Source organism: Chelonoidis abingdonii, chromosome 10 (genome assembly GCF_003597395.2).
Source record: "Chelonoidis abingdonii isolate Lonesome George chromosome 10, CheloAbing_2.0, whole genome shotgun sequence".
Taxonomy (NCBI): domain Eukaryota; kingdom Metazoa; phylum Chordata; order Testudines; family Testudinidae; genus Chelonoidis; species Chelonoidis abingdonii.
This window is the reverse complement of record NC_133778.1, coordinates 46,784,868-46,810,900: the sequence shown is the minus strand read 5'-3', so window position 1 is coordinate 46,810,900 and position 26,033 is coordinate 46,784,868. Positions and strand designations below refer to the sequence as shown.

Sequence of the window (26,033 nt, the reverse complement as noted above, 5' to 3'; positions counted from 1 at the left end):
CCTAACCAGTGCAAGTAGAGCGGGACAATTATCTCCCATGTTTTATATGAGATACTAGTTAATACACCCCAGAAAGAAATTAGCCTTTTTTGATGCTGCATCACATTGTTGACTCTTTCAATCTGTGATCTGCTATAACCCCCAGATTCTTTTCAGAAATACTTCCACCTAGCCAATTATTCCCTATTTTGTAGGTGTACATTGGATTTTTTCTTCCTAAGTGTAGTACTTTGCACTTGATTTTATTGAATTTCATCATGTTGAATTCAGGCCAATTCTCCAATTTGTAAAGGTCATTTTGCATTCTAATGTTGTCTTCCTAAGTGCTTGGAACCCCACGGAGTCTGGTGTCATCTGTAAATTTTATAAGGATACTCTCCGCTTTGTTAGCCAAGTCATTAATGAAAATATTGAATTGTACTGGAGTGAGGTCTGGTCCTTGTGGAATACCACTAGATGCACCCTCCCAATTTGACAGGGAACCACTGAATAACTAGTCTTTGAATACAGACTTTCAACCAGTTGTGCACCCACCTTTTAGTAAATTAATCTAGACCACATTTCTTTAGTTCACTCATGAGAAAGTCATGGGACAGTGTCAGTGTCAAAAACCTCACAAAAATCAAGATAACACACATTTACTGCTTTGCCCTATCTACTAGGCTTGTAACCAACTGAATTTCCTTGTTTGACAGGGTTATTCCTTATCATAGACTACCAGGGTTGGAAGGGACCTCAGGAGATCATCTAGTCCAACCCCTTGCTCAAAGCAGGACCAATCCCCAGACAGATTTTTGGTCCCAGATCCCTAAATAGCCCCCTCAAGGATTGAACTCACAGCCCTGGGTTTAGCAGGCCAATGCTCAAACCACTGAGCTATCCCTCCCCCCCATCACTCTAGTATCCTCCAGGCACTTACAAATTGATTGTTTAATAATTTGTTCCAGTATCTTTACAGCTATCAAAGTCAGGTAGACCAGCCTACAATTCCCTAAGCCCTCTTTGTTTCCCTTTTTAAAATTAGATATTATGTTTGCCATTTTCATGGAGAAAGAGAGCTAGAGTCTAGCTGTGGCAGCACAAGTGATGGGATGGACTAGCTGTCCTGAGTACATGCCTAAGGTCTTGGATGGGTACAAACCCGGGACAGGTAGCCACTCCAACAGCTTGTGCTGCCTCAGCAACATTCTATTTTTAGCACGCGAGCTCCCCAAAAGCTATAGCAGGTATTTTTCCTTGAGCTGAGAATCACACCCCCAGCTCAATGGGTAGGTATACACTTATGTGAAGTTTGAGTCTGCACTATAGCCAGAATTTAATTAAAGAATTGCATTTCAGCTTTCACTTTATGGAATAACAATACAGATGTAAATACTAAGTTATGAAAAAAACTTTAGCTTCTCTCTCTCTGTCTCTCTCTCCCTCTAGCATACAAAATGTGTATGCTAATATCTGTAATTATTCATGTTTCCTATTTGCCTAGAAAAATAAAGAATGAACATTCAGTCCATTTCACATAATCCCAAAAGCATTCTTCCCTGAATTTGAGGAGATTATAGATTTTAAATTACAAATCTATATTTTACATTCTTTTACACCCTTATGATCCCAGCCAAATCATGGGGGTTGTATGGGTATAACTGAGGGCAGAATCTGGTCCAGACATTTTGCAACGTCTCTCTTCTGTATTACATATGCTTACTAGTTGTGAAATTCTTCCCTGAGTAATGTAAACCACTGGAGATTTTTGTACTGCATTTATTCTTCATGCAGTCTATTAACTCATGTGCATACAAAGCCCAACTCTATTTAAGGGTACCTTTAGCACTTAGCAAAGAGCTTAAGTGTGACGTAAGTGGTGCAAAGGCTTTCTGCTGGGCCTCTCCACAGGGGTGCATTTCACTTTAATAGAATGCAAAAAAAAAAAAAAAATGCAGTACAGAGTCACCAGAGTGTTTTACATTACATTATTGAAATCACCAGACTGGTGCAGAAATTGTATTTACGTACTATGGTTCTATAATCCAAAGAAGCTGAACACTATTGTCTAGGAGGGTTATGGTCCAAAATGATTCTAGTATATTGCTACATATCAAAATCCAATTTTAAAGCATGAAAACATAGTAATATAGACATAGTAATATGCAGTAATATATAGTATGAAGGGTAGGAAGTTGGTTTTTTTAAAATTACAGTTATCATTTTGAGACTGGCAAATTGAATAGCAGCTGATTAACAGTTTGCCCATTCATAACTGAATATTTATAACTAGTAGTGGGAGAACCATATGGAAAAATTGTAGAGGTTCCCCTGAAATATTTGTATAGATTAGAATTCTCTTAAAATCCCTTGTTTTAGGGGAAATTTTCAGATTACAATAATCCATTAATCTTCATCACATGAAAGTAAAATTAAATAGCTCAGAATTGTAACCTGCTTGCTTAAGTGCATCTGCTAGAGCACTCGCTCTTTTTGTCCCTCTCTGTCTGGAATAGAGTTGATCAAATATCAGAATTTTCATCTCATCATAAATTTCAATATTTTTAACCTTTGTTTTGGCAACATGGACATTCTCCTGTGGAAAACTTTGATTTTGTGGAAGTCACATTTTCTGTCCAGTAATTGTTGCAACAGAACAGCTTTGCATTGGAACACTCTGTCAGCTTTGCATTGGAACACTCACTGATTGTGGAAGAAAGCTGGACATTTATTCTTTGTCCAGGGTTAAGGTATTTCTATAGTCAGGGCCGGCTCCAGGGTTTTTGCCGCCCCAAGCGGCAAGTGGGAGTGGGGAGAGGGGGGGAAGGCCGTGATCGGTGGCAGCTCCACCGCGCCGCTTTCTTCTTCGGTGGCAATTCGACGGCAGGTCCTTCCCTCCGAGAGGGACCGAAGGACCTGCCGTCAAATTGCTGCCCAAGAGCCCAACGTGCCGCCCCTTCCCCTTGGCTGCCCCAAGCATCTGCTTGCTCAGCTGGTGCCTGGAACTGGCCCTGTCTTTAGTTCCCCACAGGACTTGATCCTGCAAGTTGCTTAGCTTTTTCTGATGGCAGCTGAGCATATTTAGGGGCAGATTTAGGCACCTAAAGATTCAGTGGGGATTTTCAAAAGAGCCTAGAAAAGGTTAGCTGCTTAGCTCTGGAGTACCTAAGTATGTGCAACTGTAGGCATCTAAATACCTTTGAAAAAGTGGTAGAACCTTGCAGGTTTGGGCCCTTTATTTCTTGAGATGCTCCTGATTTTTATTTCAGTGTCTCTCACCATTACTAGACATCTTATTTGCTGCTAGGCTTTCAGTTGTCAGGCCTTCTTTTATGCACCCCTTAGATACCCAGAGTTGTCTTTCTGTGGCTAGGTTCCCCAATTTTCTCCCTTTCTGACATACCACTTCCGACCCAATCAGTTCAACATTTTTCACCCAAGATATTTATGTGTGTCTCTCCCTCCCCTCCAAGTCCTTTAAATGTTACAGATTGATTTGAGATAGGATTTACTCTGATTCTCACAATCAAACCAAAGGAATGAAATGAACTGTTCTTTCCCTTCCCATTCCCTCCCTTCTCTTCCAGAGGGAGCTGAGTGTCCCCATTAAATAAAATATATTTTAAATATATGGATGGATATTTTTCTCCCTTACATGCCCTTCTTCAGTTATCTAATACTCTCTTTGCACCTTCAGTGGCAAAACCCGACTATTTTACTGCAGCGCTGTTATTCACACTTAGTCAGGCTTCCCCTACAAGAATATTAGTTTCCCGTAGGCTTATAGCTTCTTTGTTTGTTTGTTTTGGAGACCTATAAAATAACTTTTAAGTAATAATGTTTGTCCCTCTTCTTAAATGGCTAAAAATACTCGACTCAGTTGAAATTAATAGATAACTGACTATAACTAGAAAAGCAAAGAACGATATTCAAATGAGAAGATGGAAAATGCTGCGAGTCACACCAGGCTGAGAACCGCACATCAGTACTCATTGCGCTGGTCTACATGAGACTGTAAGAGCCATTTTTCCACAAGACCATTGTGCTATACGCACACTAGTCTAAGGTCTTAATCCTGCAAACATATACTCCCATGTATAACTTCATCCATGAGCAATCCCATTGGCTTCACTAGCACTACTAATGTGAATAAACTCATGCATGTGTTTGTTTGCATGATTATGGCTTATGTTTGAATAGTTCGTCCTGTCTTGAGCAATTCTAATTTTAATAAATATTTTGTGTTTCTTCCTCCCTGGGTTTGAGTGGAAATTTCTTCATTTAAAAGTTTTGTTTTCCATTTCAATATCTTAGTTAACAATTTATACTTCTTTTTGAACAACTTAAATGTCAGTACATTTATTTTTCATAACGATACTTTATCCTAGCTTTGATTGTCATGCTAGTTGATGCCCATTTACACACATGAGGAAATTTATGTACCTGGGGAGTCCCCTTTGATTCACTACTCACATGGGCAAGTTTTTAGCACTGAGACCTAAAGTTGGCAGTTCCTCACATTGCTTAGGAAATTACCTTGGTAGATGTGGGACTGTTTTGTAATAAGGATTTTTTTAATGGAGTAACATCTCTGAACAGAACTTATACACTGAATGGCATAAAAATCTGTCCTCACAATATTCAACAGTAGGTTTAAATTTTTCTAAAATGGATTCTCTCATCTCTAGCTGCAGCTATTGAATGTTACGTCTGTTGAGAATTTGTCTGTTGTTCTAAATAAGTCTTTAATTTCACTTCCATGCTTACATTCTCATACACATGCAGAATGAAACATATGTGATACTCTAATTTAATTCTAACACTTGTTTCATAGAATGCTTCTGTAGTAATGTAAATAATTGTTAGTATTCTGTAATAACAATATTTTTTTTTAGCAGGTCAGATTGTTTCCCCACAGTCTGCTCCCGCCTGCATTGAAAATAAAAATGACGTGAGCAGAGAAAATAGCACTGTTGACTTTAGCAAGGTAAGCACTTATTGACTGTGAAAAGAGCCTTCTGACTGGCAAGTAGAAATTTTTAATAAAAAGAGTGGTTTGTGTTAATCAGAGAAAGCTCAAAAGATGTTTCACTTCAATATTATACATTGTCACATGTCAGTGCCGCAAAATACATATGTTGCACCTACAATAAAGAAGGTTTTTAAATGTTTGCAATAAAACATTGTTAAAATATTGCTAACAGGCAATCACATTCCAGGAGCTTAGACACACTTTTCATTGCTTAACGCTGTAGGGAGGCAACGGATTGTAGGGAGAGGTCTCAGAAATGAGTAAAGGGCTGACTAATTAGGGAAGTAATTCAGATTGCTTATCATTCAGACTTAGCATGTGTTCTCTTGTGGGAATAATATATATATTAAAATGTGTTTTTTGTAACCTGATTTTGTGGATTCTGTGTGTCTGAAGAATAATTTGTTTTTGTTAAACATCTATAACTTCATAACACTGTGTTACGCCAAAATATTTCAATGCACTTTACAAAGTTGTATAGTAGTTCAGTAGTACGGTTTTTAATGACAAACTAATAATAGAAAGCAAGGAAACACAAGCTAGTCTTCAGTTTTGATATAAAAAATGTTCCTTATTTTTGGAGAAGGTGCTGCATGCCTAAAACAAACTTTCATATTAGGTACAGGCATGAGATAGGCATGCCAGCAACAGATGACTTCAGCTGGTGCTTGGATGAATAAGGGTATATCTACACTGTGGGATTATTCCGATTTTACATAAACCGGTTTTGGAAAACAGATTGTATAAAGTCGAGTGCATGCGGTCACACTAAGCACATTAATTCGGTGGTGTGCGTCCATGTACCGAGGCTAGCATCGAATTTCTGGAGCGTTGCAACTGTGTGGTAGCTATCCACAGTTCCCGCCCAGTCTCCCCCACCCATTGGAATTCTGGGGTTGAGATCCAATGCATGATGGTGCAAAACAGTGTCGCGGGTGATTCTGGGTAAATGTCGTCATTCACCTCCTTTCTCCGTGAAAGCAATGGCAGACAATCATTTTGCGTCCTTTTTTCCCCCCTGGATTGCCCTGGCAGATGCCAATAGCATGGCAACCATGGAGCCTGTTTTGCCTTTTTGTCACTGTCACCGTATGTGTACTGATGCTGCTGACAGAGGTGGTACTGCAGTGCTACACAGCAGCATTCATTTGCCTTTGCAAGGTAGCAGAGATGGTTACCTCCCTATTGCACCATCTGCCATTGTAGATTGGCGATGAGATGATGGTTATCAATCATTTTGTACCGTTTGCAATGGAAATGGGTGATTGATGGTTATCAATCATTTTGTACATCTGCTGCTGTCATGGGTGCTCCTGGCTGGCCTCGCGAGGTCGGCCGGGGGCGCATGGACAAAAATGGGAATGATTCCTGGGTCATTCCTTCTTTATGTTTTGTCTAAAAATAGAGTCAGTCCTGCCTAGAATATGGGGCAAGTCTACTAGAGAGCCAGAGAGCACAGCCGCTCCGGTCAGAGCCCCAGAGATCTGGCAGAAATGAAGAGCTGCATGCCATTCTAGGGAGTGCCCCTGCAACAACCTCACTCATTGTGTCCCTCTCTCCCACCAACCCCCCCCCTCCTAGGCTACCATTGCAATGTCCCCCATATGTGTGTGATGAAAGTAATAAAGAATGCAGGAATAAGCAAACACTCGACTTTAGTGAGATAAATGAGGGGGAGGCAGCCTCCAGCTGCTAATGATAGTCCAGGCAGGACATTAAAGGATGGGGAGGAAAGGGAGTGCAGCTCCACTGCTATGATAGTCCAAGGAGTACAGAATCTTTTCTTTGACATGAAAAGGGGCGGGGGCTGATGGAGCTCAGGCTCCAGCTGCTATGATGAGGACGGTTACCAAGCATTTTGTACCGTCTTCCAGGAATGACAGGAAGTCATTCCCTTTTTACCCGAGCCCCCAGTCACCTCACCGAGCCAGCTAGGAGCACTCATGGATGATGATGGTTTTCCACCATTTTGTACCATCTCCATCAGGAAAGGAAAGGGATGCTGCTGTTCAGCGCCGCAGCACCACGTCTACCAGCAGCATGCAGTACACATACGGTGACATTGAAAAATGGCAAGAAACGATTTTTTCACTTTTCTTTCACGGGGGGGAGGGAGGTAATTGACGAGATATACCTGAACCACCCCGGACAATTTTTTGACCTACAGCATTGGGGCTCAGCCAAGAATGCAAATGCTTTTTGGAGACTGCAGGACTATGAGATAGCTGAAGTCCTCAGCCCCCCGCCTCCCTCCATGAGCGTCCATTTTGATTCTTTGGCTTCCATTATGCTGTCACGCAGCACTGTGCTGAGTCCCTGCTTGGCCTCTGTCTATCATAGCCCGGAGATTTTTTCAAATGCTTTGTCATTTTGTCTTCTGTATGAGCTCTGATAGAACAGATTTGTCTCCCATGCAGCGATCAAATCCAGTATCTCCGTTACGGTCCATGCTAGAGCTCTTCTTGGATTTGGGACTGCGTGGCACCTGTCTGCTCAGAGCTCCACGCGGGCAAACAGGAAATGAAATTCAAAAGTTCGCGGGCTTTTCCTATCTGGCCAGTGCATCCAGTCAGATCGCTTCCAAGGCGGTACAATGGTGCACTGTGGAACCGCCCATTTCGGCCACACTAACCCTAATCCACATGGCAATACCGATTTCACGCTACTCCTCTCTCGGGAGGAGTCACAGAAATCGGTTTAAAGAGCCCTTTATATTAATATAAAGGGCCTCGTTGTGTGGACGGGTGCAGTGTTAAATCAGTTTAATGCTGCTAAATTCGGTTTAAACACGTAGTGTAGACCAGGCCTAAGAGTTGAGCAAATCAGGAAAGGTTATTAGAACCAAAATTCTGAAGGGATTTATACAGTTAGTGAAGAATGGCAATTTGAATCCGTTGTGGAATCTGACTGCCAGTCAGTATAATTGAGCCAGCACTAGAGTTATGTGCTCACTCCATCTGGTGCCAGACAGAATCCTAGCAGCAGCAGTTTGTACCAGCTGAAGTCTGTCAGCTTTGCATGCAGGGGCTAGGAGACCATTAAAAAGGGCAGTACAGTTGTCTATGTGGGATGAAACAAAGATGTGAAAAGGACCTTTGCATATGAAGAGAGAGAGATGGGGCAGCACTCTGGCTGTATTTCTACACTGGTTATAAGCAGATTTAACTATAGCAGAGACATGTAATTCAAATTGGAGGCCAGTACTAATCCTTTAAATACATAAATATATGTATCAGTAAACAAATGTATTCCATTCCAGAGTGCAACGTTTTTATTCAGTGTTGTTTTTAAAGTGTTAATTGGTACAAACTAATATTCGTATTGTTTTTGGTGAATGTTCTGTGCATTGAAATGTAACATGTATTGAAAAGGGTAGCAATAAAAATAGATTTTAAAAGAACAGCAATGAGACCAACAGCAACCTGGAGAACACTACACCACTTCATGTCATACTTTTCTCACAGTTCTCCACAGCCATTTTGAAATTTGAATGCCAGAACCTCCTGAACTCATAGTTGTGGGTCTTTAACTCCACAGCTTTCAAAATCAGACTCTTTTCTAGGTATGTTTTCATGCTGAAGGAAAATGGAGACAGCAGATTTTGAAACTTCATTCACCAGTTTTTACACTGATGTGATATCACTGACTTCACCGGAACTATTCTGGATTCTTACTGGCGTGAGCAGTGGTACTGAAACAAGAGGTGCTGGGGGTGCTGCCACACCCTCTGGCTTGAAATAGGAATAACAAACACCATGGTTTCCACCATCAGCATGCCCACTATAAAATTGTTCCTGCACCCCTGGGTGTAAGAGGAGAACAAGTTCCCATCTTTCTAGCTAACCTTAAGAACCCTCAATAAGTTAAACACCGGTAGTTGTTTCATGAAGTAGGAAAGAGAAAGCTTTTGTTTACATGAATAAAATGGCTTCATGGAATTTTAACTAGAAGACTTTTTGCTAGCTGTCTTTTATATAGTTTAGTTTACCCTCTTAAGCCTGTATATTTAGGGATACAATCTCCCATGATTAGTGCCAGTATAGTAATTTCTGACAGCAGTAATTGGATAACATGCTTAGACAGAGGGGAAAGTAATTTTATGCAGAGCACACAAAGGGCTTGTCTGCATGGTGTGGCAAAGTGCACGAGAGGGGTGTGATTTCTAAAGTGCACTGGAATGCTGCACGCAAACTGCCCTCTAAAAGGTTCCTACTTCACAATAATGTAGTCTCATTTCAAAGAGGACTATGTTAATGCAAACGTAGGTACTTTTAGAGTGTGCCCACAAGGTCTATATGGAGCATGATGCATTAGCATGCTCGGCAAATCACATCCCTCTAGTGCACTTTGCTAGCGCCATATAGAAAATATTTTTATAGTATTTCTCCTGAGTATTGTAATTTCTTTCTCTAATTTGTTCCACATATTCATTTCATTTTATTTTCTACAAAAAACACCTTTGACACCTCGCTTACACTCTGCCCACTAATCCAGCTCCCCAAGGAATCCTTCTAACGTTCCAAACTTCTGAGCAATTTGCCTCTTCAATCTGGATACCAATCCGGATACAGCACAAAGACTGAATTGGTGGTATTGGTAGAGTATATCTTCCTGTTGATGGATAAAGATCAGGAGCCAGATTCAACACTGCAATCTGCCCTTTGAATGCTGCTCAAATGCATCAGACCTCTGTGGATGGCTTAGAGATGGTTAACTTTAAGGGGTTTATCCTGGCCCTCATCCTAGCCCCTGGTGTCAGAGTGGGCTGTGAATGACTGAAGCTCACTGCATTTTCTTTCTTCTCTACTTCTGATTTACACTACAGGCTGGGCTATTCCCCAGGGAAGTGTTAAAGAGACAGCACCTTTGCCCCCCTCACTTACAACATACCTGTTCTCAGCACAGAAAAAGAGCATTTTTTAATCAAAGCCAGAGTCCATGCTGATACTGTAAGATCTTTCAAAATACATGTGATGCCATTGATCATGAGATATGGTTGATTCAGCTTTGAGCTATAACAGGGTTGGGTGGGATTCAGTTCTGATATTCCTTTGTCGCCGAGCATTCCCAGAAGATGATGTTGAATAGTTGCTCTTCGTCTCCACGGGCAGTCTCATGTGGAGTTCTGTAGAGTTCCATCTTCTCTCCCCTTCTGTCCAGTGCATGTAAAGCTGTTAGGATAGTTAATGAGGAGGAATGGGCTGTGGTACCTTCATATACTGATGAATCCCAGTTTTATTCCTAAACTAATCCAGCCAGTCCTATTAAATAACTTTTCCAGTGTCTCACTGAGATCGGGGCATGAATGAAGGCTAGTTGGCTGAAGCTCTTTCTCAACAAAAGTGAGGTGAGACTGGTAGGTTGGAGGAAGCAACTGGAAGGTATAGTGTAGATGCTCTCTCCCCTCAGTGGTGGGTGTGTGATGGCTGTAAGACTTCACAGTCTAGAGGTATTCTTGGAACCCCAGCTCTTCAAAGATAGTATAGCAGCAGTTTATAGGAAATCCTTTTTTCATTTTCATTTGGCCAGGAGAGTATGACCTTCTTCTTTCACCTGTGAAACTTGCCACCATCAACGATGCCTTTCTCACCTCAGATGCATGCTGTATGGGACAACACCTAAGATCCAGTCACAAACCAAAGTTAATGAGGAAAGCAGCAGTCCACCTGCTCTGTGGAGTTTCTTACCCTGAGCACATGACACTAATGCTCCATGATCTGTCCCAGCTGCCTAGCTGTCTCTTGATTAAGTTTAAGGTGTTGATTTTAACCTATAAAGCCATTGGGATCTGCATACTTGAGCGAGTGCCTCTCTCCTCATGTAATATTACCAAACTGCAGGCAATAGAGGAGCTCCAACTGGGATCGCCTCAGTATAAACTGTTTACCATGAAGGGCTTCCAGTCTTAGATCTTTTGGTCTGAAATAGCCTAAATATGGCACACTGAAGGGTTCTTCTACTACTCAGATTTTGGGGTACAATAAGGGATTATTGTTTGGGATTTTGATTTCATCTCTAGTTAGTTATTCTTTTCTCAAACATCTACTGAAACTCTGGTGGCTTAGTCCTCTGAAAAATTACTCAGACCTTTCAGTCAACTAGTCCTTAGTCCTTCATGTTGGTTTGTCAGTTGTCTAACGTACTGAAGTATCATTCGTGTTGTTATAAAGAATGCGTATGCTAGGTTGGGGTAACATTAGAAACATGGCTTTTGGGGTTTGGGGAAATAATATAATTTAAAAAAATATATTTCATAACACAGGCAACTCCGTTATGTCTAAATTCTGAGTAAGTGCCAAAGCCATTTGCAAAGAAAACAGTTTTCTAAATATTACTGAAGACTATTTACACTTGTACTGACAGATGGCTGTAAGATAGACATTAAAATGGTCCACTTTAACAGTTTATATTGGATTTGGTCACTGTTGTTGTGTTTAGATTAGTAAAAGGAAAGCAAATGACAAAACCATACTCTGAAATTCTTAGGCAAGACTAGTGCATTGTGAAGTCAATTATACATGTTTCATATTGTATTGCTATCGTTATTACATAATGACATGTAGAATGGTATTGTGGAAGTAATACATAAATATATGAGTCTGAATATCAGGCAAATAATTATAGACTATATAGAAATAATGGTGTAATCAAGATATATTAAAACTCATTTAGATTGTCGGTTTGATATATACCCAGCACACTTCAAACCTAAAATAAAAAGTTGAATGTTTGTATATATTTAAGATGGGTCTGACTCTTACCAAAAGCTTGTTCCGGTTGGGCCTTAAGGAACCGGTTGGGCCTAAGGGATAATCAACCTGTGATGCCATTCTGTAATGGCATGGCTTCTCCATCTCTTCAACATTGAATACCACTGCTCTGTAGCTTCAAACTTATTACCTCACTTCACTTTTTCTAATACCCTCTCTAGACAGTTATGTTCATAGCTTATTTTCTCATGCTCAGAAGGCTGGAAAACATCTTCCTCCAAGCCTGACAGCAATAGTGCTTTGTGATTTTTGGCTGATTGACACCTTCCTTCTATGACTGTTTCCTATCTCCCATCTTGTTGGGACTCTAGCATGGCAACCTCATCCACTGAATCCAAATTTCCTACATGCTGCACCTGCTGACAAAGCCAAGGCTTTGCTCTCTGATAACTACTGTTAATTAGCATAACAAAGAAGATGGAAGAAAACAAGATGGTGTATTTCCTGTTAATATTTGCTTTGGCCCTGTAAGTAAAATATTTAGGATACATTAAAAGTTGTTTGTGCAGCGGGATTATCTATATTCCCTTTGCACAGCTGGGCAAATGCTAAAGACTGATAGTTATTCATATTACCAAGAAGCATTCGTTAATTTTCTCTTTTTAAACTTATTCAAGAGAAGAGAACACTGCACGTAGACTGATTAAAAGAACTCAGGCAGCTGGTGGTATGTTAAGTGGTGACCGAGTGAAGATACTCTGTGTCAATGAAATAGAGATTGTTGTGTACTTTAGTTTTTCAGACAATATATCAAGCCCTTTCCTTTGAACTTTGCTGCTGTTATTCTTTTAATTATTAGGTTGACCTACACTTTATGAAAAAGATACCTCCTGGAGCTGAAGCGTCAAATATTTTAGTTGGTGAACTAGAGTTTTTGGATCGTGCCGTAGTTGCTTTTGTTAGATTGTCCCCTGCAGTATTGCTTTCAGGACTAGCTGAAGTTCCAATTCCAACAAGGTAAGTAGAGATTGTTCTAAAAATATAGATGGTAGTTTATTCCATTTCACATTTTTCTAAATTGCATCACTTGTGGATGTGGATAGGAATCATCCTTCAGCCCTGTTTTTTTATCCAGTTACGAATTGAATTATTACCTTATAAGAGGGGCAGGCACCTTTCCTTTCTTCCTTTAAATAATGAATACTTAGGTTTATTATTGGACCTGAGGCCTGTGTGCCCTTCTTAGAAGTAGAAGCAGAAGTGCACTGTTTCTGAAACCATGATGAACAGATTAGCATATTTGAATTACAAACATTTCAGAAGAATTGCTAAGAAACTGAAGACGTAAACACCAAAGAGGTTGATCAGGTTACATGGGAGCTATAATTGTTTGCATAATCCTGCATAACTTTTCCTGGAGGGAGAAAAGACAAAGGAAATAAATACACTGGTATAAAAGAGCCCATTCCAATTCTTTATTAAGATAGCATTGTTCAAGAGCAATAGGCATGTGGGGCAGACAGCTGAAAAAGAGAGAACTGAAAGGGGTGATTGGATTCCAGTACCCACAAATTTAACCACTGCTTCTCCTGTAGTTTGTTCCCATGATTAGCCCCTTTCCCTTTGCTTCCTCGGATTTGACTTGTATTCTCCCTTTCAGGGGAGACTGGAAGGGGGAAGAAATTAATTCCAGCTTTTTATTTTATTGTTAAATAATTTAAAAAATGACGTAAAAGGGGGGAGAAATTTCCCAGGAAACTAAACATTGAGGATGCTACCACAATATAAACAATGATATGCTGATACAAAATGTAGTTATTTGTGAAAAATTAGAACTAAGTGGGATTAATACAAATGTATGCGAAAGCATTAATAATTAATATTAATCTATTAATATTTAATTAAATATTATTAATTAGTTCCTTTTAATATGAGGGCCTAATTGTGGCCCAACTAATGTGGTGATGCAGAGCCATTGTGGGTAGCAGAATGGCCAGGGAAGGATTTGCACAGTCACCACATTGCCTTCTTGCACAGATAGGCACAAAATGGGCCGTGGAGTGGCCAGAGCCTTAACTTCACCCCACTAATGTGCCATATAGCATAACTGCACCAATGCACTGGGCACAGAACAGAAGCAGTCTACTCCCTTATTCAAGAAGTAAGGAAACCAAGAGGGAGATTGTAACTCTTGGCGACACAGCAGTGCAGTGCCCATTACTCTGAGCTGATGGCAAAATGAGGAGTGTGTTCTGGATGATTATTTGTTCAAGAACTCAGGCTAGAAGTGCTCTTTTCATCATTCATTCTTTGCCATTTGCTCATTTTAAACAGAGCAGAAACAAAACCATGTAAGTTGGGTGACCAATCACACTCTGACTATTCATTATGAATTGACCACCCCATAGTAAAAAGTGTTCATATAAATACTTGGTGAATACTTATGAATAACAAGTATATTCACTGAATTCAGTTTCTGAGTGATTTGCAAGGAGATATAAAGGCTAAATTCTTAATGGATAATTAGATCAGCTCTAATTGGGTTTGTCACTTTAGTAAACATGAACTTGGAAAACTAATTTGGCTGATGGTTGGCTAACTAGCAAATATATATATGTATGTGCACTTATGTGGCCATACAGGGATGAAAACTCCACATACTGCAGCTTCGTTATACAACTTGACTCAAGAGCTGGTCAAAATATGGCAACTATGTTCTGCAAAAAATGAGAAAACGCTTCTCAAAATTTTTGATGAAAAATTCAAAAATATTTTTGTTTTTGAAACTGAAAATGTTTGGGGTTTGAGTTTTCCAGTTTTCTTCCCCTGACCCTTTTCTATTTTTCATTTTGCTGCTAGTAAAAAAAAAGTTGGAGTATTTTTTAATTGATTGGGAAAATTAAAGAAAACTTTCTATGAACAATTATATTTTGTAAAAATCATCTTTTTTATGAGAAAAAAGTTTAAAATGAATTTTTTTTTGACAATTGCTCTATTTGGCAACCCTGTGAGCTCTTGGCAGAACATCCCATAGTTCCGATACTTGAAAATAGATGTATTGGGAATAGCATAGAGGAGAACTAGAATCCTCTTAAATAAAAGACGCAGTGAGAAGACAACAATACTTATTTCCCACCCTTTGTGTGTATGTGTCTGTCTGGGGATAGAGTATCTTCCATAATTTTGCAAAAATGCTGCATGCTTCTGTCAAAAATACTTTTGCCTAATTTTTAGGATATCCACAATTTAATTGCATGTTAGTGGAACCTAAGTGAGTTTGGGTATTTAAAGCTATTCAGGCCATCCCCTTGCATAGCACACATTTATGTAATGTTTTGTAATAGTATCTCCAATTTTAAATTACTGTGTAAGGATGTTTAGAGAGAGACTATTTCCCCGCTTCAGATATTACTACTTCTAATCAATTTTATGAACTTTTCTGTGTTACATGATGTCAGTTTAAGTTTTTCATTCTTGAAATATCTGGTTTTTGGCTTTTTTATGTGCAGATTTTTGTTTATTCTTCTGGGACCACTAGGGAAGGGCCAACAGTACCATGAGATTGGAAGATCAATTGCAACGCTAATGACAGATGAGGTATTTATTGATTAACTGTAGTTTGTTTGTACAGATATTTCGAACTGAGGATGACACCAAACCAAAAAGTTCACCAGATTCAGTGCCCATATGTACTCCTGAAATACTCTGCCAACCTGCCTATTTAGTGGGAACCACCATAGTTTTAAGTCAATCTTTGAGAAACTCTCTTTAAAGGAAACAGTTGGCAACTACACCTCTACCCTGAGACAACACGACCCGATATAACACAAATTCGAATACAACATGGTAAAGCAGTGCTCCGGGGTGGGCGGGGCTGTGCACTCCAGCGGATCAAAGCAAGTTTGATATAACATGGTTTCACTTATAATGTGGTAAGATTTTTTTGGCTCCTGAGGACAGCGTTATATCAGGGTAGAGGTGTACATCCTGATGTTCCCCCATGGCTAATAAATGTATAGATCTGTGAAGTCATTTGCAGAGTTACTGTAACATTTTAATGAAAATATTGTCTATAATTGACCTACCTGCAAGCTTCCTAACACTCCTAGGTGACTAGATAGCTGAGGTTTATTACCATCAGGCGCTTACTTTTGTCTCTGAACCCTTGTATTTTAGCATTTTCATTTTGTGATGTAAGGTTCAACACCATGACTATATTCCTGCTGCTGCAGCCAAAGACACAGACATGCTTTTTTGATCTATCTGGCTTTTTTCAATAAAGTTCCATGGATGTAACCAAAGATCGGATTTGAGCCTCCGACTGGAACATAGTTTAACCATTCTTATAATGTGCAAAGAGAATTAGAATCCAGTTCATGATTCCATGGCTGTGATGGTTAGAGGAAGTAACTTTTATCATTGAAGTAACGAGATAGGTGTTGAGATACAAAATTCTCGCTCACAGATCAGATCTGGGGAATAGGAAGATGCCATTTTTACAGAGTCACTTTTCAGTGGAACCAACCACACATTTTTTTAAACTGTAAGATACTTGGAAAATTCAGCAATCTTGAAGGGTGCTTTCCACACTGGCTATCTTAGTAGAAACTACAGCTGGTTCAAAACTGTGATCCATTTTAAAACTGGGGAAATAAATAAGTTACGTATCATGGAGGAAAGTGGATATCATGAAGGATTTTACCTCTTGTTGACGTGTAAAATGAAAATCTCTTGTATTTCTCTTTTTTGTCTCCTTTAACAGGTATTCCATGATGTTGCTTATAAAGCTAAAGATCGTAATGACTTGGTTTCTGGAATAGATGAGTTTCTTGATCAGGTTACAGTTCTCCCTCCTGGAGAATGGGACCCAACAATTCGAATAGAGCCACCCAAAAATGTTCCCTCTCAGGTATGCACAGTGCAAAATTAGAATTTCTAAAAATGTAGTGGACTAGAAATGTTGTAAGATAAAGTCTTTTATTAATCTACTATGACAATACATGTAGGCACCTGAAGTATGAACTTCCATGCACTGCTTTGCTGTTTAACTTACTCAAACTGACCCTTGAGTGGCAAGAACAATTCTCTGTGGTGCTGAGACTTTTGTTCTTACTTAGTTCAGTTCCGGGCCTCTCCTGAGCAGAGACAAATAGTTGTATGAAATAGAACAAAACAAGTGCATTGATTTTGACTTTGTGTTACTTAGATACTAGAGTGACAGGTGCATTAGAAGTATCTGAGAGAGAAACTGCTCTCCAATAGATCACATACTCATTTAATTATTTTGTGAGTGTAAAATGTCTGTTGTTCATTTCTAAGCTGATATAGTGATTTTTAAAAAAATCTAAAGGTCTTTTGTTCTTGTAATCCTCTCTGGGCAAATTATTCTTTTGTCTGTGTGCTGCTTATTCTATAGGAAGGCAGCCAAAAGAGCCCTAATATCAATAATAGGATCTCAGTAACAGAAAACAAAATGCTGTATACACTCCTGCCCCGGGGAGAGGATGAAAGAAAATCATGTGACAGATGCTTGTCACGTTGCTTAATGCACTACTGGAAGGCGCAGAGATACTATGGTGAAGAGCACTGTACAAGAATCTATATATAATAGTTTAGACTAGAATAGTAGGTGTAAATCATGGTTTTGGATAAAACAATCACTTTATTACTTTACTTCAAAGGACATTGGTTGCCTAGTTTTCAAAGGGCAGGACTGTAAAAGCAGTGATACAGTTTTACTCTTACTATGGTCCTTGTTGCACTTCAAATAAGAGATCAGTAAGGTAAGTAAACTCACTTTAAGATTGAAGCAAAGGAGAGAAATTGGTACAAGATCTCTATTGTCCATAGAAATGTTTAATAAAAGAGAATGTTGTGAAGCCATCATTACTTTGCAGAGACAAGATATTTTAAATATGTTTTTTTTTTTTTTTAAATTGTGACCTCAGCCTCCCTAGAGACACGTTATTCTCACCAGGATAGGTGTAAGCAAGTCCAGGAATAAAGGAATATTTTTGTTCAAACTAGATTGCATTCCTAAACTTACTTAATTGTTACTGCATGTTCAACAAATGGTTAAATGGCTATTAAAATACTATCTGCTTTTCCACTGTTCGATTATAATTGTACTGCATTTTAAATTGTTTGGCACCTCAAGCATCTTGGCAAGGGAATGCTTGTCACATAAATATTATTTTGTTTATTGTTATATTAAGATATGGGTCTGTTTTTGCTGAGTTGCTAGTTTTAAGTGGAAATATAATACCTAGAAAGAGAGAATAGATACAAAACATCCTGGTCTGTTGTTGATTTAAAAAAAATTTTTGGCACAATTTCCTTGGACCCAACTTTGTAGGTATATATTTTTTACAACAAAGGAACCCTTTATGGTATTTTCATATATATGATTCTTCCACACCTTATGGGTGCAACACCATGACAAAGTTTGGGAAACCATTGAGATTGATTTACAATTATTGCAGCACTTAAGGGTTCAACTTCTAGCCACAATGGGCCAAGTCTACGGGACAGAGCCCTAAGGACAGGTAGATCCACTGTGCACTGAGCTAAGCAATTTTGGAATGGGGAAGGGGCTGAGATGAGTCATACTTGGTTCATAGGAGGTGGGTGCTTCTCTGCTAGCAGGGAGATAGAGACATAAAGTAAATGAAGTCCTCAACCCCTTCTACACCTAAGTAACCCAATCTCTTGTGTACCTGTGCTGGGAGTTACTGCAGACCTTAGTGAAAAAGGGGAGAGAGGGAGTCAGGAATATATATATGGAGGGGGGGGTCTCTATCTGTTTACATTAAAAAATGGTGGAATAGTCACAAGGGACCTGCATAGCTGTGGAGCAAGGGATTGCCCTCCAGCCTTTTGTCCCTCTCTTGTTAATAGCAGCAGTCCCTTTGATCCCTCCCTGCTGTGGGACAGAGGTGATATCCCAACTGACTTGTTATTTGCTGCAGGTGGTGGTCAGGATGGAGCCAGGGTAAACTAGCCTATTCAATAGCCTGTGTGTCTTCCTGGTGTCAGTAACACCCAATCTGGGACATGGATCTAGCTTCTAGCCCATGCCCACACCTGGACTTTGCTGTGCCTTCCTCCTGAAGAGAAGCAGCTTGCCACTGGAGAGAGCCGTTAGCATGGCTACCACAGAGAGCTCTACTGAGTGAAACCATCTCACTTCTGGCTCTACTGCCATCTCTGCTCCTGCGGAGAGAGGGTTGCTTTGGAAGCTTAGAAGTGGTGCTGCTAACTGATCCTCAGTGCTACTACATCCTACTGTTTGCAAGTTGCTTCTCTTGGAGGCAGCACAGCTTCATTCAAATGACAACACCCCACAGAATGGACACACATAATTCTGTAAATGCACATCCCTTTCACTTCTGCATAGAAACTGAAAAGGATACTCTACAGGAAAAATACCTGACCGAGCCACATGTTTGCTTGTGTCCTTTGCTAAAACTGAATTTTTGGGTGAAACTCAATAGAACATCTTTGCTTTCTTCCAGGAGAAGCGCAAGATCCCAGGAGTGCCAAATGGAACAGCAGCTCATGGGGACCCGATACCACTAGGAGGACACAGTGGACCAGAATTGCAGCGGACTGGAAAGTTAGTGGAAAATTTGATTAAATGTGATATTTTTTTAAGCAATATACTTCCAAAAAGAAGTGTAATGGCCTGATTCTCTCTCAACTATACTGATATAGCATGTCACTGAGTTCACTGTAGTGGAGTTATTCCTAATTTAGGTATCTCTAAATGAGTGGAGAAACAGGCGCTTAGTTGCTAATCTGCACTATTAGTTATCTATGGAATATTTATTTAATAATATGTGGTGGTCAAGCCACTGGAAATCATGATTAATGCTGCTTGTTCTGTATAGTGGAAGAAGTCTGCTCTCATTTGTGATGAAAACTTAGACTGTTTTCTAGCTGAGCATGTTTAGAGGCAGAATTGTGCAGCCCTGGCTTTTCTTTAAACACACTAGGCCAAAATATTCAGCTCCAGTTGACATGAATTATTGTTGTGTATGCACTTCTCTGAGGACCTAAAGTATACACTTCAGCGGAATTCTTTTCTAATATAATATTTTTAAACACACAAGCTTTTATTGGACTCACTGGGTGCCATATTGTCAGACAGTAGAACCTCAGACTTATGAACTGACCAGTCAATCACTCGCCTCATTTGGAAATGGAAGGATGCAGTCAGGCAGCAGCAGAGATCACAAAAAAAATAAAAAGCAATTACAATACTGTCCCATGTTAAATGTGTTTGAAGTCAATGTTCAGTTGTAAACTTTTGAAAGAACAACCATAATATTTGTTCAGAGTTATGAACATTTCAGAGATACGAACAACCTCCATTCTCGAGGTGTTCATAACTCTGATGTTCTACTGTATATTGTTTTGTCCTATATGTCATGCACCATATGTCCTTTTCTCTGCATTCTTTTAAGACATACTTGTGCCACCACCCCAACCTTAGGATTGGTCAGAAGATAGTCCCTCCACTCCAGTCAAACTTAGAACAGCCTCAGGACTGCTCTAAATCATACCTGGCTGTTTATAGCTCAAAGGTCCATTATGATAGGTAGGCTTGTCAAAGTGTAGTGACACATCTGCCATGTCCCTTTAACACAGCTACACCCACTACATCAGGAACTAAGGGGAAAGGGGCATCATAGAGGCACCACCATGCCAATGATACCACTCAGGAATTCCTTCTATGCAAGGGAAAGCCACAGGTTTGTTGTTAAGTCAGCGTTAGCATTTTTGTACTGCCTGAATGGAGCAAAACAGATGGATTATACAAAAGGATCTCTCTCATAAGTTTAATATATTTATTTATTGAATGTACTTGGTGAAGTACAAACCACAAAAGAAAACACAGTCCTTATCCTGAGAAGATTATATCCTATATTCATTTCCAACAAATAATACACTCAAGACCAGATTTTTAAATAGCAAGGATCATATAAATTTTGTGCTGGGAAATAGGGCATTTGTGCAAGCAAATGTACATTATGATATCCATTTGTGTATGTTCTTGTGTAATACTATGCAAAAGTGCAATGTAGGCATGGTAGTGATTGTGTTCCTAGCCTTTGTTTGCCAGAAGCTGGGAATGAGCGATAGGCAATGGATCAGCTGATGATTACCTGTTCTATTCATTTTCTTCGGGGCACCTAGCATTGGCCACTGTCAGAAGACAGGATACTGGGCTAGGTGGACCTTTGGTCTGACCCCGTATGGCCATTCTTATGTTCTTACGCAAATAATAAAGTATTATGTGCATAACACTCTAGCAACTTTTAAAAATATCCAGGCCTTTGTAACTTTGATGACTGTTAAAAAAGTGTGGAAATAAGTTTGTTTTAAATACACACGTCTGTCCTTAGTGGGTTAATGTGCATACACCTCACATAAAAAGTCAGGCGCAAAAAGGATGAGGTTGCAGTGATCAAAGTGAGAGACGATCAAAGCATTGAAAAATGCTTTTGCAGTAGGAATGGAAATGACTATATTTTAGAAATGTAGAGGAAAAAACAACAGGCTCTAGTGAGAAGCTGGATCATGTGGAATGACACTGCTGTTCTCATCTGTGTTGGAGAAGAGAAGGGATATGAAGGCTTGGAAGGAAAAAGGAGAGTGTTTGCCGTTTTGAGTCTGAGATGGCAGTAGCACAGACAGACACAAATGTCTGAGAGGCATTTGAAGATGCAAGACTTGAATAGGAGTAGAAGGGTTGGAAGTTGATTTGGAAGACATTGACCAAGAGATAATAAGCCAGGGGACCGTTTGAATTAGCCCAAGGAGGGAGATGATAGAGAAAGAAGCAGAGAGCACTGAGAACAAAATCCTGCAGGACCGACAGTAAAGAGTGGGAAAAGAGAAGACTGAAAGCTTCATTTATATAAAAAGTCCCTTTCTGTAAAGGAAAAGACTTTAGACCAGCACATCAGCTGATGTAAATCAGTATAACTGTATTCAAGTTAATGGAATTACTCAGGTTTTCCCCACGTGAGGAACTGTCATTTGATTTAAAGAACACAATGACATAAGATCAGGAACTGGGTTTATGTATGAGCCAATGCCATTTGAGAACTTTCTTTTGTTGTTTGCTCTGGGTTCCATCTTCCTCAGGGCTACTTTCTGGATTGTCTTGAAGAGTGTGTGTGCCGATGCCTCTTCATCACCACAGAAACTCAGGCAGGGTACTGAATGAGTTATTTATGAGACATGACTAGACACTATTTGGCCCAGAGACTGTGTGACTCTTACACCATTTATGAAAATGTAGTCTGCTGCTTCCTAGTACTGTACAAAACTTTTTACAGAGGCAAAGAACTCACTAGAAAGCTTCTTTTGAGAACAGATTTTAAATTGTATATAGCCAGCGTATGCTAAGTACTACATATCTCTGTGAGTAGTTCCATCAATCTCAGTGGACTACTCATGGATCAAAGTAGTACTCAACATGAGTAAAGATGCCGATGAAAAAGAGGAAGGATAGTTCATTGGTTTAGGGCACTAGCTCTGGGACTTGGGAGATCTGGGCTCAAGTTCCTGCTTCCTGTGTGACTCTTGGCAAGTCAATTGGTGTCTCTTGTTCCTCTCTGTGAAATGAGGATAATAGCGCTGCTCCACTTCGCATCAGTTTTAGGAGAACAAATACTATAAAGATTGTGAGGCACTGAGATTGGGGGCGCAAGACACAGTTATCTTAGATTTCCCATGTACAAGTCTCATAATTCATCCCAGTGGTGAAAGAAAACAGAACTCTTTCTTTCTGTCTTTATTTTTTCCCCTTTTCTTAGGTTTTTTGGGGGATTGATTTTAGATATCAAAAGAAAAGTTCCCTTCTTCTGGAGTGACTTCAGGGATGCTTTCAGTCTGCAGTGTCTAGCATCATTTTTATTTCTCTACTGTGCTTGTATGTCTCCTGTCATCACATTTGGAGGTCTCCTGGGAGAAGCAACTGAAGGTCGTATAGTATGTGTTATACTTTAATCTGAACTTTTAAAACATATTTGCTCTTTTAGGTTTGGGGTTAGAATTTTCTTAATATTACATATGTCACCTTGAAAATGTTCTAGTCTGAAACTGCATTGTTACCCACAGTATTGATACTCTGATAGAAAATTTCTGAAAGTTCAATCTTTTTTTTTCACATGTAGAGTGCAATCGAATCTTTGTTTGGAGCATCCATGACTGGAATAGCCTACTCTCTCTTTGGTGGACAGCCTCTTACTATACTAGGCAGCACAGGGCCAGTGCTGGTGTTTGAAAAGATATTATTTAAATTTTGCAAGTAAGTGAAGTAATTTTATTTAAATAAACTTTCAGAGGATATTTTTGATGTACAGGTGTGTATGTGGCTAAATCATCATCATAAATCCCCTGGCAGCATGCTGAAAATTTGCTTATGTATAATTTAAATTTGGTTACCCTTTTGCTGTGTGACTTCATGAACTACATTTTAAGTGATGAGAAGCTATATAAAATTAGAAATATAACAAAAGGCACAATCCCATGTTAGTCCATAAGAGATATCTACTCCTCCTAGCATAAAATGAGAAGTCAGGATTTTGGAAAACATTGCTCAGACTTTTAGAGGAACACTGGAAGATATCCGGTGACCAAAACAAAGGGGACTCTTAATGATAAAAGGTGTTTTTAATTTTTCACTTTAAAACTGTTCTGAAAGAAATCCAAACTCAGATTGGTATTAGATTGTATCCTGGATCAAAATGATTAAATTTAAATCTCATGAATGGAAACTACCCTATACAATAAGACACACTTCATGGTTTTTTGGCATTTTATCATTCATAATCACATAGTCAGCAGTGTAAAGCTGACAGGTACTGGAGTTGAGCAGCATCTCCTAATCCATGGAATAAATGTGATATAACCTTTTCCCCTGCCCAGTCTCTTGAAAAAGAACTAAATAAAATGTAACCCAAACCTGCACTTATATGCTAATACATTGTAAGTAAAGTATCAGAGGGGTAGCCGTGTTAGTCTGAATCTGTAAAAGCAGCAGAGAATCCTGTGGCACCTTATAGACTAACGGACGTTTTGGAGCATGAGCTTTCGTGGGTGAATGCCCACTTCGTCAGATGAATCATGCTCCAAAACGTCCGTTAGTCTGTAAGGTGCCACAGGATTCGACACTGTAAGTAAGATCGCTCTGCCACAAAGTGAGTGAAAATTGTGCCTACGTTGTCAGCCAGTCGTGGTGGGTTCCTGAGATCCAGGGCCTAATGTGGGCAGATAGCTACTTGTCCTACACACTTCTTGCCATGAGTCCCGTCTACTCAATCTGCCTCATTTTTACAATTGGGACTTCTGAGGCAGGAAGACTTAATGGCAGAGCAAAACCTCCTGATCCTCCTGATGAGCAGGGCAGAGTGGGAGGCTCTGTCCATTCCCGAAGGTCATTCCCTCTCACCTCCATGATGGGAAAAGACCTCCCAGCTCTTCGTGCAGATTAGCTGGGACCAAGATATAGCTTGCCCCATGTATGATGATGTACAGCCAGCACAGAGGGTTTTGCTCTAGTTTGTGGATGGACGGTGAGGGTCTATGTGAATGAGGCGAGACTTTGAGACTATTGTAACCACTGTCTTGCTGATCACAACAACTTATTGTCTTGCACTTTTGAAGTTGAAGAAAACAGGCAGATGTAGGGATCTACCACTTCTGCTGCCCACTCAGGATTAGAGTGCATCCAAAGTGTATTTGAGGGTGTATTCTCATACACAACTGCCTTTCATTGTCCCCTTTGGTAGCACACTCAGACCAGATGAGAATCTAGCTTGAAGACATCTGACTTCATTTCATGAAAGGAAAGAAATTCTGAATTAAAAGAGCCTTCACATTTCTTCACAACTTTCTCTTTTTTATTAAAAAAAATGTAATTGGAAAATCTTCAATGCACCTAGTTTGTTTTTTAATTAAACAGTGAGACAGGAAAAAAGAATTCTTGAATTAACTGGGAGCATTAATTACATTTTGATTGAGTTTTTCAGTAAAAATGGATCCGGCCACTGCAAAATATAATTGAAATCCATGGCCCATTTTATAACTTGTGGTGTTCAATACTATTAAAAAGGGGGTAAATGAATAATATGACTATATCTACGTGGAATATCTCTAGTTCTTTATTTATAAAGGTGAAAACTGCATTACATGAGCTACTATGCAGATTCTCTCCTTGGTGAGCTAACCAACATAGGACTTGACTGTCAGGACAGTATTATGTCCAGCGCCAATGGTGGCTTCAGGATGGACATTAATACACGATAGCATTCACAAAGTAGCAAGTTCTGCTCACATCTCTGTTGCCAAATAGAGTTCTACAGTGTACTTTAGTGTTGTATTGGGCATTAGAGCTGGCTATATTCTTTACTTTTTGCAGATGGACAGCCTCCTTGGATTCAGTCTTTCTAGAGATGATTTTTGCATTTGGCAGGTCAAGAGAGGATAGAAAAAATGCACATACCTACACAGAGTGGATTTTTGTAGTATTTCCTCTTCTGTGCCTGCAAATTAATGTTTTGACTCTGTAATTTTTAATTTTTTTATTAGAGAATATGGGTTATCGTACCTTTCTTTGAGAGCTAGCATTGGACTATGGACTGCAACTCTATGCATCATCCTTGTGGCAACTGATGCAAGCTCCCTAGTCTGTTACATTACCCGGTTTACTGAAGAAGCATTTGCTTCTCTTATCTGCATCATTTTCATTTATGAGGCCTTAGAGAAGCTATTTCATCTCGGTGAGACGTATCCAATCAACATGCATAATGATTTGGAACTGCTGACTCAATACTCGTAAGTAAGATTTCATTTGTTAACCATGGTGTCTTTTTTCATAAGTTATATATTCCATGTGAAGAATACGAATGGTGCACAGAAGGAAAAGCACTTTCATGCTTGAGACATATTGCTTGACATACAGCAACCTATAGATGTGATAGAATCAATCCAGTGTTTTTCAAAATTATAATTGCTATATGTCCTGTAGGGGTCATTCCTCCTTTTGGTCCATATGATCATAATGGGAGCTAAGTGCATGTACTGGATGGGAAATAACACCTGTTAGTGCCGGATTCTGCTGTGCAGAGGCTGCAGTGGTGTAGTGGTTTAAAAAAAAAAGTGGATAAACTTACCTAAACTAAACTCTCATTCCCTAAATGAGAAGTTGGTAAACTCAGTTCACCCTTGACTGCACTACTACTATGATACAGGCAGAACTACAGTTGATTTCAGTGAGATTTTTTGCCTTCATCAGAACT

The 26,033-nt window shown here is 39.5% G+C and overlaps 1 protein-coding gene across 5 annotated transcripts in view; it reads left to right on the top strand.

The window, feature by feature from the left end:
* SLC4A10 (solute carrier family 4 member 10) overlaps nucleotides 1–26,033 on the top strand; it is a 334,643-nt gene that overhangs the window by 262,257 nt on the left and 46,353 nt on the right. For 4 of the 5 annotated variants that reach the window (XM_075070163.1, XM_032803549.2, XM_032803547.2 and 1 more), the window contains 8 exons: nucleotides 4,875–4,966; nucleotides 12,581–12,738; nucleotides 15,231–15,318; nucleotides 16,484–16,630; nucleotides 19,236–19,336; nucleotides 22,548–22,722; nucleotides 22,908–23,041; nucleotides 25,324–25,569. In XM_075070163.1, the coding sequence (XP_074926264.1) occupies nucleotides 4,875–4,966; nucleotides 12,581–12,738; nucleotides 15,231–15,318; nucleotides 16,484–16,630; nucleotides 19,236–19,336; nucleotides 22,548–22,722; nucleotides 22,908–23,041; nucleotides 25,324–25,569 (1,141 nt within the window). The remainder of the gene's footprint in view (nucleotides 1–4,874; nucleotides 4,967–12,580; nucleotides 12,739–15,230; nucleotides 15,319–16,483; nucleotides 16,631–19,235; nucleotides 19,337–22,547; nucleotides 22,723–22,907; nucleotides 23,042–25,323; nucleotides 25,570–26,033) is intronic. The other variant, XM_032803548.2, reaches the window with a different exon arrangement.